The sequence below is a fragment of the Crotalus tigris genome, unplaced genomic scaffold (genome assembly GCF_016545835.1).
Source record: "Crotalus tigris isolate CLP2741 ecotype Arizona unplaced genomic scaffold, ASM1654583v1 scf7180000017833.3397121, whole genome shotgun sequence".
Lineage (NCBI taxonomy): Eukaryota > Metazoa > Chordata > Lepidosauria > Squamata > Viperidae > Crotalus > Crotalus tigris.
In genome coordinates, this window is record NW_024096661.1 from 879,641 (window position 1) to 896,682 (window position 17,042).

A 17,042-nucleotide genomic window follows, 5' to 3' on the forward strand; every position below is an offset into this window, starting at 1 on the left:
TAGTCACTTAAGAGGTGGATTTCAACTCCCAGAATTCCCCAATCAGCTGGCTGAAGACTACATGATTTGAAATCCTCCTATCTTAAAGTTGCTAAATCGGACTAGCTGAAGTCTGTTTATGTTAAAAATAAGAATTTGCTGGCGTTCTGTCCCTTTAAGGAATAGCTCTGCCAGCATCAATACCACCTACTTCCTGGAAGAGATGATTGACACCCTCCAACAACTTCACAGAAAGCTTCGGTCTGTTTCTCTTTCCGGCGGCAGGATCGGAGCGATGCGTACCGGAACGGACCCTCTAGTTGTCTTCTATAGCTCTCTATGGTAAATTGGGGACTGATTGGCTGGGCGGGCTTATTTGCTCGCCAATTGATTCCTTTTAGTGGCTACTATGGCGCTTCCGAAAGGTAAGCAAATGATCCCGCTGGTGCTCCGATCGCAAAAACCGGCTTGCTCCGATCGGCTCCGCTTTGAACGCTTGTGCGGAAAGAGAGCGATCCGTTTCACTGGGGCTAATGGTTGGGCAGCCCCATGTGCGGGGATGGGGGGAGAATTCTAAAGAGGTTTCTACCCCCAGAATGGAACTCAGCCTGATTATGCCGCGGAGAAGAAGGTTGCTAGTTTCTACAAGGCGCAAGCCGACATCGGTTTGTTGCCACACATTTCTGCTGTCTGTGGATAGCTGTTCCGTTGCACTGTAACAGGTTTTCCTAATCAAAGCTTTTCAAATGTATCGCATTTTTTAATTATGCTGGCTGGGAATGATAGGTTTGGAAGTCCAACATATCTGGTCCCGTCTTGGGAAAAATGGTCGGAGTGATTTGGTTGGAGTGTCTCTCCCTAAGAGCCTTTAGGCACGGAAAAAATACATGCCTTTTAACGTCCCGTCTGTATTGCTAAAACAAGTCTTCAGCGCTGTTGAGAGGACAGTTTGTATGTGCTCTAGGGAAATAATGCTTAATTTGTGCAAGTGATGTCCAGATCTAATGACTACTTCTCCCATTCTTGTTTTCAATCAAGTGAACGCATGTTCATGTATCTGTCATTTTGCAGTGGTAGTTCTGGTTCTGTTGTCAGGCGTGATTATACCAATGTACAAATGATTTATTGTTTACATATGAATTGACCAGGCTGAAATAATAGAATAACATAGGAGCTTAGTTTGGAAGCATAGGTGCTAGCTATGGAATGAAATTTTGAGTACCAAATTAGATTTGATATTAGAAATTGTAGAAAATGAAGACAATTTTCACAATGATCTGGACATGTATACAGGAGAAAGAAGTACACAAGTTGTTCATTGAACTCAGTTCATTGAGAGAACTATGATATGTTTTGCTTTCAAAGATTTGTGCCATGTAAACCCCTAATTTAGATGTACTTCTAATAGCTCTCTGTACTTCTAATAGTTCTCTATGGAAGTGGTTCACATTTTATAGATTCATCCAGTTTCTGGCATGTTCATATGAAGGTTTAATATATATGAAGAAAAGCTTTAGTTTACTAGTAATTTGGCAAGGTTGTTAATAGTATGGTCAGTTTTTTTTTTTAAAAAAAACTGAATTGACTTTATGAAATATGCAATAAATATGCAATGCTATTTTAAAGTCAAAGATAAATTAGAACATTATATGGTTTTAGCAACAGCACTTAGACTTATATACCATAGTGCTAAACTCTAAGTGATTTACAGAGTTAGCATATTGCCCCCAACAGTCTGGGTCCTTATTTTGCTGACTTCAGAAGGATGGAAGACTGAGTCAACCTTGAGCCAATCATGATTGAACTGCTGGCAGTGGGTAGGGAGTTAGCCTGCAATACTACGTTCTGTGCCACCATGGCTCTTATACTAGTGTATGTCTGCAATTTAGTGTTTTAAATAGATAAACAAGTCTTTCTCTTAATTTTATTTAACTACCGTGGCATTTTATTTAACTACTATATATGATACTTTTGCATTCTGTCCTGGAAACAGAATAAGCAATATACCCCCAATAATATGAAAAGTAAATTTCCTTTTTACTGTTCAAAGGAAGAAAAATGTTTAATGGCACTGTTCATCACCTGGTTGCACTGAATGATGTGTATCTGCTGCAGATAGTCTCATTGCCACATGTTGAAGCAAATGAGATCTTATCTTTAAAAGATGAACATAAATTATATGGTTGTAAAGTGTAACCTTTAATACCTTGGAGGAATATTTACACAAGGTGGAACTCCCTTGAAAGAATAAATATTTGAGTGACTGGGAATGAAAAGCTATATTAGAATAATGGTATAATGATCTATGTATACAGTGTTGGAGGAATACAAAAAAACTAACTTTGTAGAAGTAAAGCAAAGAATCTAAGGCAGGGGTGTTAAACTACTGGTCCGCGGGCTGGATGCATCATGCTGAAACTGTGCCCACCCCAGCTCCGGCAATGGGGAAAAAGTCGAGATATGTTGCAACACATCACGTGACGTTGCAAGTTTGACATCCCTGATCTAAGGCAAACATCACTAGTCTTCCTTGACAATGAGAGATGATACCAATTCTAAATCATTACCTGGAACTGGATGCTGCCAGGATTTTTAATTCTTAATTTCTTATATAATTATTAAAACAAAATCATTTGGTACAAAGAAATAAAATTCCAGAAAATTATTGTATCTGAAAAATTGGGTAGAGCTAGATGTATCTTTATGAGATGCTATGCAGTAAGTACCCTGCTGTTAATCATTATAGACATGAGGAGAGCCAGTTGCACACAGCAGTTGGGTGACCTTGGACCAGTCACTCTTTCTCAACTTAGGAAAGAGACGAGGGCAAGCCACTTCCAAAAAACCTTACCAAGAAAAACTCCAGGGACTAGTTCAGGCAGTTGCCTGAGTCAACAATTACTTAAATTCACCCCACACCCCAAAGACATGAAGATCTGAGGCGTTTTGTTCCAGGTCAGTTCACTTTGAACCAGGTCCCCACCCTCTTGTTTTAGGTTGGTTGGCATAGAAGTAAGAGTGAGATACAAAATTGCATCCCTCCCAAATAGGCTATTTAGGTCGGAGATGCCATGGTAATGATCATGGAAAAAAAAATAGTGGTTGACCTAGACCAGGGGTAGGCAACCCAAAACATTCAAAGAGCCACTTGGACCCGTTTCCCACCGTAAACAAAACACCGGGAGCCACAAAACCCTTTTGATATCTAAAATGAATATAACACTGCATATATCCTTTTTTACCTTTATTATAGGTGTGTGTGTGTGTGTGTGTATACATACACACACAGGTAAAAAAGGATATATGCAATGTTATCTTCATTTTAGATGTCAAAAGGGTCTCTCTGTCTCTCTCCCTCCCTCCCTTTCTCTATCTGCCCTTGGTCTGCCAGTCCTCTTTCCCCCCTCTCTCTCTTTCCTCTCTCTCTCTCTCCCTCCCCCCCTCTCTCTCTTTCTCTCCCCCCTCTCTCCCTCTCTCCTATCTGCTGCTCACCTGGCAAGCTGGCTTCAAGCTGTCCTCCAACAAGCTCAGGGGTAGGCAGTCTGGGCTCTTTTATGACTCATGGACTTCAACTCCCAGAATTCCAGAGTTAGCATAGCTGGGCTAGCTAGCTCTCTCCTGCCCTTCCTGCTTCCTGCAGAGACGCAGCAAAGGGAGGAGCTCTGCCCAATAAGCTTTTCAGCTCCTCGGAGAACACTGTAAGTGCACTCTCTTTTACACACACACACACACACACACACACACAAACACACACGGAGAGACAGAGACAAGAGACAGAGACAGAGACAGAGAGAGAAGCGGGGAAGCGCAATTGCCTCTCTCTGTCTCTGTCTCTCTCTGCAAATGGCAGAGGAGGCTGGAAGCCACAGGGGAAGGCTCAAAGAGCCGCATGCGGCTCTGGAGTTGCAGGTTGCCGACCTGTGACCTAGACATAAGGAAATGTTGTTTTAGTGCACACTCTGTAACAGACCTGACCAACCTAACCAACTGTTATATATGATGCCTGTGATGATTTGTGTGCACCACCCTCTAATGCAGTGTTTCTGCAACCTAGCAGTTTCCAACTTCCAGAATTCCTCAGCCAAACATGGAAATTGAAATCCACATATCTTTAGATTGCTACATTTCAGAAACTCTGCTCTAATGGCTACCAGATATTCCTCTGTAGATGGCTAGCTGTCATCATTGCTGGGGTACCTAGAATTCTCCCCCCCCCCCGTGTATTTAAGATCAAGATGATTCGTGGACTTATTTTTGACTCTTGAAGGTGGAGTTTTAACTCTTATATTTGACAGAGGGATCCTTTTTTTTTCCCCCAGAAAATGTCAGCCTACTTTTTAAGTTGTACTGCTTGACGGTGATGACCTTAGTGGCTGCAACATATACAGTAGCATTGCGATATACAAGAACAACTGGAGCAGTTCTGTACTTTTCATCCACAGCTGTTTGCATTACAGAAGTTATCAAATTATTCCTAAGTTTGGGCATCTTAGCAAAGTAAGTATGAACGCTGATGAGGATAGTCAGATGCTAAATTTACTTGCTCTTTTCTGATTTATTTTCTTCCTTTAAAAAAACCCCTCCCATAGTTCCAGTTATGATTCATATGTACTGTATTAGATTTTCTACTTTAAGTAGAAGATTATTTTCAAAGCAAACAAAAACATTCTGGATTGAGTTTTTGTTCTAGATTTTTTTTTCTCCCAACAGCTTAATAAATAGATGTCACCACTCAAATACTTGTCCATTGTTCTGGCTAAAGGCCAGAAAGTTAGTGTGAATTAAATTCTGAAACCTGGGCCAAAGTGATTTGGTGCAGGCATGATTCTTTGCAAATATTCAAAAAGATCCTGTATTTTTGCTAGATGGCATTTAAAGATTAGCAGTTTGTTCATGCTGTTATTCCTCAGTTATGACTTCCTTAGAGCTTTTGAACAAGGCAAATGTAGAGTTCATGTAACAAAAAGAATCTGAAAGCAGTCTCAGCAAATTTATAACTTTCTGTCTTTATTTAGTGGTACTTCAGGACTGCTCTTGAATTTGCAGCATATTGTACTAAGCTGCCTTTGTGGCACACATAGACTGCTAGTCATGATAATATTTGGACAACAATAATAATTGTTCTCTTGCTATGATATGTTACCATCTGATGCTTAGATACATCATATAAGTACAAACTCTCCTGGTTTTCTGTCTCTATGTATTCTGTAAGGAGTAGCTTTCCTCAGCATTTTACTCTCTGGGGATATAGGTCAGCAACTCAAATTGCCCTCCTTTGTCATGGCTATGATGGATGGAGATGATACAGTCCAAATGCATTTTGAGGGCAATGAGTTGGAGAACGCTAGTGTGAAGGATTTATAATGAGCTTTATTAATTCTTCAGTGATATCAGCTATATTTACAGTGTTTCTCAACCTTGACAATTTTAAGGCATGTGGACTTCAACTCCCAGAATTCCACAGCCAGCATTGCTGGCTGTGGAATTCTGGGAGTTGAAGTCCACATGCCTTAAAATTGTCACCGTTGAGAAACACTGAGCTATAAGAATGTGGTTCCATCTCCACGGTCTATTCTCTGAAATTACTTTTCTTCCAACTGGATTTAGGTACCAAGAGGAACCCTGGGTAGGAAGGAAGAATGGCACCGAGGCGGGATTGGTGAGAGAATAGGTTACACAACTGGCCACATGTCCCTACTTCTAAGATTGGGCCCATCAACCCACATGTTGGGTGAAATTTTTAAGCTACCCCGTTTTTATATTTGAGCTCCTACCTTGCAATACAACTTGACTCAATGACTACTCCTCAAAAGGTTGCACTCTGTAGTTTCTTACTTCTTATAACTTTCCTGGTCATCTGGCATTGTTAACCAAGAGAGTTATCATCTGACACCAGTCTTAATTATTTTGGAGAAGTTAGGAATTATTTTGAAATCAGAGTTTCAATAAATAAATAGTTTTCTAAATACAAAGATATTTATGTATGATTGTCACCTTGAATTACTTATAAAGTAACAAAGGTGGGATAAAAATCTAATAAATTTAATCAATAAATAAAAATAAAACCTTGCTTCTAATCTAGGGCATTGTGTTTTTTCTTATGCGTGAAAAAGGGAGAGGGTAGTGTCTCTCTTGCCCTCCCCCTCCCTGTCCTGTCCAGAGAACCAGGCTCCCTACAAGATGGAGCACCAGCAAACATGGCTCTCACCATAATGGATGCTAATGGGAAAGATGTTTAGGGGCAGGGCAGACCTATTCAGAATTACTGAGGACCGATCCAAGTCGTCTGACAGGAAAGATTAAGAAGTGTCCTGTCCTTTGGTACTTTCTCAGGAATCCCCTGGTTAATGAATGCACGTTAACAAAGTGCAATTCTATCAAGATCATCTCAGGTGGAATTGTTTTCATTGAAACTGATAGGAAACAATGGGGGGGAAGGTTCTGAGCACAGGCCTCTCCAATGGCCTCTTTCTGATCAAAGACCAAAATAGGCTGACGTTGGACCTATGCAGTAGTCCTCGAGTTACGACCACAATTGAGCCCAAAATTTATGTTGCCAAGTGAAACATTTGTTAAGTTAGTTTTGCCCCATTTTATGACTTTTCCTGCCACCATTGTTAAGTGAACCATTGCATTTGTTAAGTTAGTAACGTGGTTATTAAGTGAATTCTGGCTTCCCTGTTGACTTTGCTTGTCAGAAGGTCACCGAAGACCCAGGTCACAGGAGCCCAGGACATTGCAACCGTCATGAGCCAGTTGCTAAGCAACTGAATTTTGATCATGTGAGCATGGGGAATGCCGCAACAGTCATGAGTGTGAAAAACGGTCACTTGTTCAACTTTGTAACTTTGAGCAGTCACTAATGAACTATTGTAAATTTAGGACGGGTAGGCAATCTTGGCTCTTTTATGACTCGTGGACTTCAACTCCCAGAATTCCTGAGCCAGCATGGCTGGCTCAGGAATTCTGGGAGTTGAAGTCCACGAGTCATAAAAGAGCCAAGGTTGCCTACCCCTGGTTTAGGGCTACTTTTATAATGCCTGTACTTCCCTACTTTATAATGCCTGTACTTCCCTACTTTATAATGCCTGTACTTCCCTACGATGGTTTAGGGCTACCTTTATAATGCCTGTACTTCCCTACTATACTATAAGAAGTGGCAATCCCAACTTTCTGAAGCACCATGGCAAGCTGATGTCTTGCTGGCTTTCACTAACTAGCAAGACATTATTAAGAGATGATTAAGATCATCCAGATGATTCCGGGCAGGTATTCTTCATGAGTAGACCAACTGCTCTTTATACACTGGCTTATGAGTGCAGTTTTTGTATTTTTCTGCTTGTGTTTTTTGTGGTTTGTATTCATTTTTATTCTGTTCATTTATAATTATTAATAAAATTATATGAAAAAAAGAAGTAGTAGTAGTCCTATTTCTCCTAAAACATTTTCCTTTTTATTTTCCTCAGAGAAACTGGAAGCCTGGGTAAATTGTCAATGTCTTTGAAAGAAAATGTCTTAGGCAGTCCTAAAGAATTATTGAAATTAAGTGTTCCTTCGGTTGTGTATGCTGTTCAGAATAACATGGCCTTCCTGGCTCTGAGCAATTTGGATGCAGCAGTTTATCAGGTAACTTGAGTGATGTTCCAAAGTTGAATCCTTTGCCATGTCAGCCAGAAGCAGGTGTTCACACACATGTGGATGTCCCAAGGGTGTTTTTCCAAGAAGCGAAATGTACTGTCCTGAAACTGAAGAAGCTTCTTAGATGAGAAGCGAAACATCTTCAAGGGAAAAAAAAGTCCAGTTGTTTTTTGGAAAAACACCTTTGGGACAACCTTGACTGAGAATCTTCATAGCCACACACATATGGGTGTTCTTCAGTCAGTGGTTACAGTGTCTAGGGCAGGGATAGACAACCTTGGCTCTTCTATGACTCGTGGACTTCAACTCCCAGAATTCCTGAGCCAGCCATGCTGAGGGGAAAGGGAGAGGTTTCCAAGCTGAGCCATGCTGGCTCAGGAATTCTGGGAGTTGAAGTCCACGAGTCATAAAAGAGCCGAGGTTGCTTACCCTGGTTTAGGGTCATCTGGCACACAAGGAAGACGAACAGCAGTGCTACTGCGAAAGGGTGGCATTGTAACTCAACAATTTTCCAGTAGAAAGAGTTTACCCTTTTAGCTATATGCTTCTGAAATAGAAGCATAGAAATCTTCCATAAGAAAAGTGCTTTAAGCCCTCTGTAATTGTGTGAATTTTTGATGTGGTAGGGAGAGAAGTTGGAAACTAAATAGGTGGTCTTAAAAGTTTCATTACTGAAAAATAACAAGGAAAGTACAAAATGTTGAAACATTGGGAAGGTAAGCAAATGATTATCTTTGCTGCCTGGCATTTAATGCCATATACAAAATTAAAGACGACCTGGGTGTGCCATCTTGATTGGTGACAGCTATACTCGGCATTTAAGTAGAATGCCGCAAAACACATTGCGTAGAAGTGGCACTGCAACAATTAAAAGTTGATTATAATTGGTTACTTGCAGGTAATTAAAACAAAAATTACATTTAACAATATTAGTCTCCATACCCCTTGAATGATATAACAATCCTTTTCCCTTACTTTGTTCTACATTAATAAAATTATTTTTGGAAGGCTTTTTTGTGCCATAGAGATGGGATTATGCATTTCTGAAATAAAACATATCTCAAACTCAATGGTTTAGGTGACATATCAGCTGAAAATCCCCTGCACAGCCTTATGTACCATCCTGATGCTGAACCGTACCCTTAGTCGATTGCAGTGGTTTTCAGTGTTTATGCTGTGTGGTGGAGTCACACTTGTGCAGTGGAAACCAGCTCAGGCTACAAAGGTTCAGGTAAGCATTCTGCCTAAGAGCCTTTATTTTCATTTTTCTTACAGAAAACAAAAACGGTAACGTATAAAAACCAGCAGATTTTTTGGGGGGAGGGGGGAACAATAATCTGAAAACCTGCGTTCCTTAGCTGAATGTTTTAACAGAAGTGGACATGCACTGAATTATACAGTTTTCGCTGTACAGGTAGTCCTCGAATTACGACTACAATTGAGTGCAAAATTTATGTGCGAAGTAAAACATTTCTTAAGTGAGTTTTGCCCCATTTTACGACTTTTCTTGCCATGGTTGGTAAGTGAATCGTTGCATTGTTAAATTAGGGAAATGGTTGTTAAGCGAGTCTGGTTTCCTCGTTGACTTTGCTTGTCAGAAGGTTGCAAAAGTTGATCACATGACCCCCCGGGACACTTCAACCGTCACAAATATGAACCAGTGAATTTTGATCATGTGACCATGGGGATGCTTCAACAGTCATAAGTGTGAGAAATGGTCATAAGTCACTTTTTTATTGCTGTTGTAACTTTGAATGGTCACTAAATGAACGACTACCTGTATTTTAATAGTTAAATGTGGGTAAGTTTCGGAGGGCCTAGGCCGGGGGTAGGCAAGCTTGGCGCTTTTATGACTCGTGGACTTCAACTCCCAGAATTCCTGAGCCAGCCATGCTGAGGGGAAAGGGAGAGTTTCCAAGCTGAGCCATGCTGGCTCAGGAATTCTGGGAGTTGAAGTCCACGAGTCATAAAAGCGCCAAGCTTGCCTACACCTGGCCTAGGACAAGAGCATTCCCTCTTTTCTCAGTAGAGGCAGCTATCCCCTGGCACCATTTTTATGGGGGCTGAAATGAGAAAGGAGTGATTTCAGAACTTCCAGGAAGTTCTTATATTACTACTTAGCAGCACTTTTTTTTTCTTTCTGACCTCCCTCTTTTTGCCTCCACTGTTTCCTTCTTCCTGACTCTCTTTTTTTTTAAGGAAGAGATAAGTTTGAACTAATGGCAAAAGCTTTTGAATTTAGCTTAAGAGTCTGATGAAATAAACTAATCCCAATTTACCCAAAGGTTTCCTATTCCTGTCCGGGATCATAATAAGCTACTTTACGTGTTACATAAATGCAAAGTGAGATCTGGTAGGGAAAAAAAATCCAAATCTGGTACGTAGTTAACTGGGCGATTGGACTCATTGAATTTAATGGGACTTGAGTGAGATCTACAAAAAAATATCTGCACTTCTACTCTGTATACAAAATAGGCGGTATTTTCATCCAGAACCAGGGATGCAGATTTGTTCTCTATTACTTCTTTAACAGAATTCAGTTAACATCAGGAACACTGGCTGTGTTCTTCAGAAGATAGATTATAGGCAGATGATATGCCACTTATTTGTTTAATAGTAATGCAACTGACAATAGCTAAAGGACCTAAAGAAAAACAAACCTTACTAAACACAGAAATAAGGTACCTGTGTGCAGTGATTGAGGCATTTCCCTCCTTTAGTCCAGAAGGATTGGGCACCTGACTTTATTTTCTGGAGATTATATATTTGCAGCATATCAAACGTTGCAGTTCAACTCATAGGCAAACAATATAGGGTTGCCGAAAAGTATTCTGGCTTAATAAATTGTTGTCCTAAGTTTTGAGAAGTAGTTGTTACTAGTAGAGGATAAATACATTGATTTTCTTCTTTATCACATCTTTAGGTGGAACAGAATCCACTGCTAGGATTTGGAGCGATAGCAATTGCTGTTCTGTGTTCAGGATTTGCAGGTAATAATTAAAACAGAACATTAACCATGATATTAGCTTATCTGATAACTCTTGTTTCCCATTTTCTACTACTGCTGTCGCTTTATAGTCATTGCGACTTGAATTTCCATTGTTCATCAGTGAGGTTTTAATATGCAAGGCCACATAATTGCATTGCTTAGCGATGACAATCCTGGCAGTCCCCATTGCTATTCTAAGTGAGGATTGTGGTTCACTAAATGAGCACTTCACATGACGGGATTCGGGACTTCTTGCCAGTTTAAATAAGTAAAGTCAATGGAGAAGCTAGTTGAGGAGGTCTCCCACTCCCACTGCTTTTACACCCCACTGCACTCTGCAGTGCCCAGACCCCACCTCCTTGCATCTGCACTGTGTGGCAGTGCCCAACCACATGTTCGGTTGTATTCATGCATAGCAGTGCCTACTGTACACTCTGATATATTCACTCAGTGTGGTGGTGACTGCCCATGTGCCCTCTATTTGTGGCATGTGGCAGTGCTCAGTACCTGCCTGCAGACTTCACATAGCAGCGACCGCCTGCAAGCTCTGCACATTTCTGCCACACGCCCAGCCCACCTGTGCTCTGTAGCTGTGACCTTCCTATCAGCTTGTTTGCAAGCTACCTAAAGAAAGGCTTGTCATAACAGGGACTTGTGATTTCCTATCAGCTTCCCCATAGACTTTGCTTGTTGGAAATTATGATCATATGACCACAGGGCGCTGCAGATGTTCATAAATATGAGCCATTTGCCAAGCACATGGAACATGATTGCATGACTGCGGGACAAGATGCAGCAGTTGTAATTTTGAGGGCAGGTCGTAACTTTTGGAATTTGTTGAAATTTTGAATGGTCATTAAGCAAGGACTGCTTGTACTGATTTTCCCCCAGTCTCTGCATTTTGTTTGCAAAATTTGAGGAAATGCAAAAGCTTATCTTGCAGTTTACTAACTTGGGAGTGGGTACCATTAAAGTGGTATACATTAAAATGACGTTAATCTAGAAATATTTGATAATACTGTATTTCTATACTGTCACTGGGGAAGTTATGATTCAGCTAGGCACCTTCATTGGGTTGTCAGAGAGGGTTTACATGTTGCTTAAAAAAACAAAACAGTGGAAGCCTGCCTTTCACAGTCAACCATAAAAGTCTAAAAATCTATTCATCTTTAAGTTAGATTGATTGACTAGCTTCTTTTCCAAGGTAGCTTGCTGATCTTTTGTCACTTTCCTTTCAGGAGTGTATTTTGAGAAAGTACTAAAAAGCTCTGATACATCTTTATGGGTGAGGAACATTCAGATGTATCTCTCTGGAATTGCAGTAACTTTGCTCGGGGTTTACACAGCCGAAGGCGCTCAAGTAATGGAGAAAGGATTTTTTTATGGCTATACGCCATATGTCTGGTTTGTCATCTGTAAGTACTGGGTTTGGCCTCAAACTTGTAATTGCCCAGATTGTGATGTTTTTGTAGTAATGCCAGAAGTGCTGTTTCCAATATGGGAATGTTTTGGAAAGACGGTAATTGTTAACGTTATCCAAAAGGATGACTTCAATCTAAATGTCAAATTTAGATTTAATTAGATTTAGTAGCAAATTTAAATTGAATACACATCGCAGTTCTTTTCTGCTCAGTACTGTTGGGCAGGATTGAGAAAATATGTGGGGATGGCCTGTAGAAGCAGATCCTTTTTATTCTAGAACTGTAATGAAACTTGCCCCACCCCTATTATATCTGTAGAATACAAGAAATCTAATGAATGCTAACTCCACTACAGTCAGTAAACTGTAGAACTCAGCTGCTGAGGTGTACATGCAGCTGATAATGAACTCACACAGCTTGTGAATTGTAGAGTGGAGGTTGATAATCAGGCACCTTCCTGACCTTTTGGATTTTAACTTCCGTCCACCTCAGCCAAGTGGTGAGAGAGGGGGAGAGAAATGTGGATATCAATTTAGAGGAAAACTAGATGGGTTATAAGGAGGCTGTGGGTTAATTTCTACCTGGTCTTTGGGACATATTATAAGCAAATATGCTAAGGAGGGTAACCTTTGGGTAAAAGGTACGTGCCTTTCAAAATCACGCCAAGGTGGGATGCCAAAGTTCAATAGTTTGTTTTGGGGAAGATGAACATAATATTAAAAACAGATGTATTACAGATTTGCGAAGCTCAGAAGTCCAGTTTCTTATTAACTCTCCTAGTATTCACCAAAATTCAAGCAAAAATGAGGTGTAATTCTTTTAATTTTCACTTGTTCATGTGGGAATGATCTTGTGAGGTAGAAGGCAGAGCCACAGACTTGGCAACAATCAGGTAAGTGGCAGCTTAGCCCGCAGAAGAAATAAGGGTCAGAAATAAGAAATACGTCTCAGAAAAGACCCTCCCAAGGTTCTTGGGAGTATAAAGGCAAAGATGTGGGGATTTTCAGATTTGGTTAGTATAACTTACAGTAAATTTAGAGCTAGACTGTATTTCTGGGTGTGCTTCTTGTCTGGACTACCTTGCAAGGCTGATATAAGCTCTATTTTTAGTTCTGTTTCCTCCAGTTATCCCATCTTGCCCTCTGTGGTGTATGGAAACTAAACAATAAAACAAAAAAGAAGCCCTTCCCCCCATGCCAGTCCATTATTTAGATTCCAAATCAGGTTGGGTGGTTATGAGGTAAATACCTATTATCAACTGCAAAGTCGTGGTACAGGCTATGTCAATCAGGCATAGTACTTGACAAGAAATCCAAGAAATCCTCTTGCTTATCCTTCTAAACCAGGGGTAGTCAACCTTGACTCTTTTATGACTCGTGGACTTCAACTCCCAGAATTCCTGAGCCAGCACAGCTGGCTCAGGAATTCTGGCAGTTGAAGTCCACGAGTCATAAAAGAGCCAAGGTTGACTACCCCTGTGAATCTAAACAAATGCTATAATAGTTCTTTCTACCATGCCAGAACGTATTGGGCCTAAGCACATCTCTTTTTTGTCCTAGTTCTTTCCAGTGTTGGGGGCCTCTATACTTCGGTTGTTGTTAAATATACAGACAACATTTTGAAAGGTTTTTCTGCAGCCGCCGCCATTGTACTCTCTACAGTTGCATCCGTCCTTCTCTTCGGTTTACAAATCAGTAAGTTGCTTTGGACTATTTTGTGTTTTCGTTAAATCATTTATGATCCACAATGTCATGGAATAGGTATTCATGGAATCAGTGATACTTTACTGTGGTTACATGGTTTAAATTGCTCATAATTTTCGGCTTTATTCTTCTCCTAATACTATTTATGCAGCTTCACAAAGAAAATGGCCAGATTATTGAATTATTTTTCCAGAGTGATCATATTCTTACCACAATCAAACATTATGTGTTTATAGTGTTTTTTTATCGTATTTCATTGATTCCACTGAAATGTATTTTTCTGTAAGATTGTTATGAAATAATGAGTCATTTCTCATATAGTTTAAACAACCACAACTGGGACCAACAAATCTGTTGCTAAGTGAAGCAGACTCTTAAGTGGGAAATTAGATGACCATGACTGTGCATTTCTTTTCTCCACCTTTTGGAATCCTTACCCCGGCATTGGGATTAAACAGAAGAGAATTGATGTTTGGATATACATTCATTGGAGAGCAAGAGATTACAAGAGAGTTAGCAGGCACACAATGGGGAACACACATTGAAAACAATGCACTGGTGCCAGCAAAACGTGAGCATATTGTGCAAACAGCTTACTGCAGTCCCTATTGTATGCTTGCTTACTTTGTTGTAACCCTTCCTCTCCAATCTCTATTCTGCAAGGGAGGAGAAAAAAGAATAACAGACTAGGTACATGACAACATGCACTGTACTGACTGCAGTGGTGATCACATAACTAAAGGAGCTGCAAAAGTCATAAATGTAGGCATTGGCCGTGAAGTTATTTTTTCAGCAGTCATAAATTTGAATGGTCACTGAATGAGGCAGTCGTTAAGCAAGGACTATCTGTATAAGCAAGCTGATACTTAGCCTTTCAGTCATGAAGTGAAGGTAAATAAGAACTTTTCAATCTTCCTAAGGTCTCTGTCACATTTAAATTTAAAATGAAGTTTCCAGTTACAGTGGTACCTTGGTACTCGTCCTTAATTGGTTCTGGGAGGTGCAACGAGTACTAAAAACAAACGTGATTTATGAGCTAACTTTTTGTTTCAACTGGGAAGAACTTCCTATCTGTCCCTTTTCCTGTCAGCGACCTTCCCAGCATGGTTGACTTCCTGTCTGACCTCTGCGGCTGTCCCTTCCTTTTTCAGGCATCTTCCCAGCCTGGTTTACTTCCTGTGCTGTCTCCTGCTTCCTTTTTCAGTGCATCAAGTACTATGATGAGTATCAGACAATATTTTTACATCAAAATGCATTGAGTACCAAATTTGATGAGATTTGAAGCAGTCGAGTACTGAGGTACCCCTGTATGCACTAATAGAATGCCTCTCCCAAAGAAGCTGTAAAATGGAAGTAGATTGTAGCAAGATATTAAAATTCCAGCAGTGAAACACAACCGATTAAACATTTGTAGAATTCATAATCTAAAGCTGCAAACCAGACTTCTTGTTTTCAGTGATGAGGCTGTGAGCGGGATACTTTAAACTGAGTGCTTTCTTTTTCCCTTCCAGCTATAACTTTCTCTCTGGGGACACTGCTTGTCTGTGTTTCAATATATCTATATGGATTGCCTCGACAAGACACAACAAAAATCCAGCCAGTAGAAACAAAAACGTCAAAAGGGAATCTTACTACCGTGTGACGTCTTGTCTTCATGAAGAATTTGTAAAGGAGACAATGTGTATGCCTGTCCCCACCCCCAATTTTCTTTTTGAAAGAAAAGACTTTAATTCTTCATGAGAAACTTCTGAAAATGAAATCAGTTATTCATTGGATGAAAATCTACACTGGAGGAAGATTCTTTGCTAATCTGTAGAATCTCCTTATAAACGTTGGCTTTTCACAATTGAAGATGCTGTGTTGAAAAGAAGGAATGGGAGGCACTGTTATACATAAATAGGGAGATGGCTGTGGAATTTACTCCTATGTTATTATGTTGCCAGAAATGCTTGTGGTTGCAAGGAAAGGGTAATTCAAATTTAAATGTGACCAAAACAACATAAAATGATATTGGAATAATAGTATCTTTTTCTCCATGGATACCTGGCATGAAGATCCAGCCAAGTGCTGTACTGCTTTAATGATAAAAACCATTGTTGCAATAGGAAAAACACAGAAGCAATTGTGAGATGGAAGAATGCTATTACTGGAGCTTTAAAACTGAAAATGGTAACTTATCCTGAAGCCAGGGTCACTACTTTTTTGGAACACCACAGGAAGAAAAAAAAAATACTGTGATTTCTTTTAAGAATTTTCTTTTGCAAAAAGGAAAGTGATAGATGACTGTACATACATTTACTCTTGCATTGAATTAACTGGTAAATACATACATTCTTGTACAGTGTTACAATTTTTTAAAATATTTGATTAAATATGTTTTAGAGAAAGGGAACAAACGCTATGGATTAAATATCATCTAGGTTTATATCTACTGATTTTTGTCAACTTACTTTTATACTGAAATTGTTGAGAGGTAAATATTTTTAAAGCCTTTAGCGGGTTTTCTAAAACGAGGTTTTAAGAAATGAAAATGCATAATTTCTATAAATCAGTCAAACTAAGACTTGAATGAGAACCTGATAAATCAGATGTGAAGAAGTGTGACCAAGTATAATTTGGTTATGAACAGAGCAAAATTCTTTCTGTTTCAGACTGTCTGACTCTAAATGAAATGATTGATCCTACTTTGTCCAGAATTTGGAGGATGTCATTGTGATGTTGTAAAAGTGCCTCACCCAACTTTTGGAGAGGGAAGGGGGAAAAAAATCTAAGACAAAAACTTCTGACAACAAGACTATGAAAGGGGGAGGGAAGCAAAATGGAAGATAGACTCTGAATACCACCTGCCCATGCTGTATATAGGTAGTCCTCAATTTATAACCGTTTGTTTAATGACCGTCCAAAGTCACAATGGCCCTGAGAAAAGTGACTTATGACTTCTTCGTACTACAATTGAAGCATCCACGTGATCAAAATTTGGAATGCTTGGCAACTGGCCAGTATTTATGAAGGTTGCAGCATCCCGGGGGGGGGGTCATGTGATCGCCTTTTGCAACCTTCAGGCAAGCAAAGTCAATGGGGAAGCCAGATTCACTTAACAACTGTGTTACTAGCTTAGCAACTGCAGTGATTCACTTAACTGTGGCAAAGGTCAAAAAATGGCGCAAAACTCACTTAACAACTGTCTTGTTTAGCAATGGGAATTTTAGACTCAATTGTGGTCTTAAGTCGAGGACTACCTGCAGTTATTTATCAGCCATTTGGAGAAAAAAAGGGACAACAGACCCAAGGAATAAGTTCAGAGAAACCAAA

At 39.9% G+C, this 17,042-nt stretch overlaps 1 protein-coding gene across 3 annotated transcripts; it reads left to right on the forward strand.

The window, feature by feature from the left end:
* The first annotated feature begins 208 nt into the window (after positions 1–208).
* Positions 209–16,161, forward strand: SLC35A1 (solute carrier family 35 member A1). Of its 3 annotated transcripts, none has more exons than XM_039343088.1 (8): positions 209–321; positions 4,299–4,476; positions 7,446–7,605; positions 8,696–8,848; positions 10,541–10,607; positions 11,845–12,021; positions 13,587–13,721; positions 15,242–16,161. In XM_039343088.1, exons 2-8 carry the CDS (start codon positions 4,340–4,342, stop codon positions 15,370–15,372), a joined length of 960 nt encoding a protein of 319 aa, XP_039199022.1. In that variant the 5' UTR covers positions 209–321; positions 4,299–4,339; the 3' UTR covers positions 15,373–16,161. The 3 variants fall into 3 exon arrangements, with proteins under 3 accessions (XP_039199022.1, XP_039199023.1, XP_039199020.1); XM_039343086.1 differs by having other exon boundaries at positions 233–404; XM_039343089.1 differs by lacking the exon at positions 4,299–4,476 and having other exon boundaries at positions 222–404.
* The last annotated feature ends 881 nt before the right edge of the window (positions 16,162–17,042 follow it).

Excerpts from the sequence above, each read along its gene's own strand:
- SLC35A1 (XM_039343086.1), top strand. Across the intron at positions 12,022-13,586 it reads ATATGTCTGGTTTGTCATCT|TTCTTTCCAGTGTTGGGGGC; the intron begins GTAAGTACTGGG and ends TTTTTGTCCTAG. Across the intron at positions 13,722-15,241 it reads TCTCTTCGGTTTACAAATCA|CTATAACTTTCTCTCTGGGG; the intron begins GTAAGTTGCTTT and ends TTTCCCTTCCAG.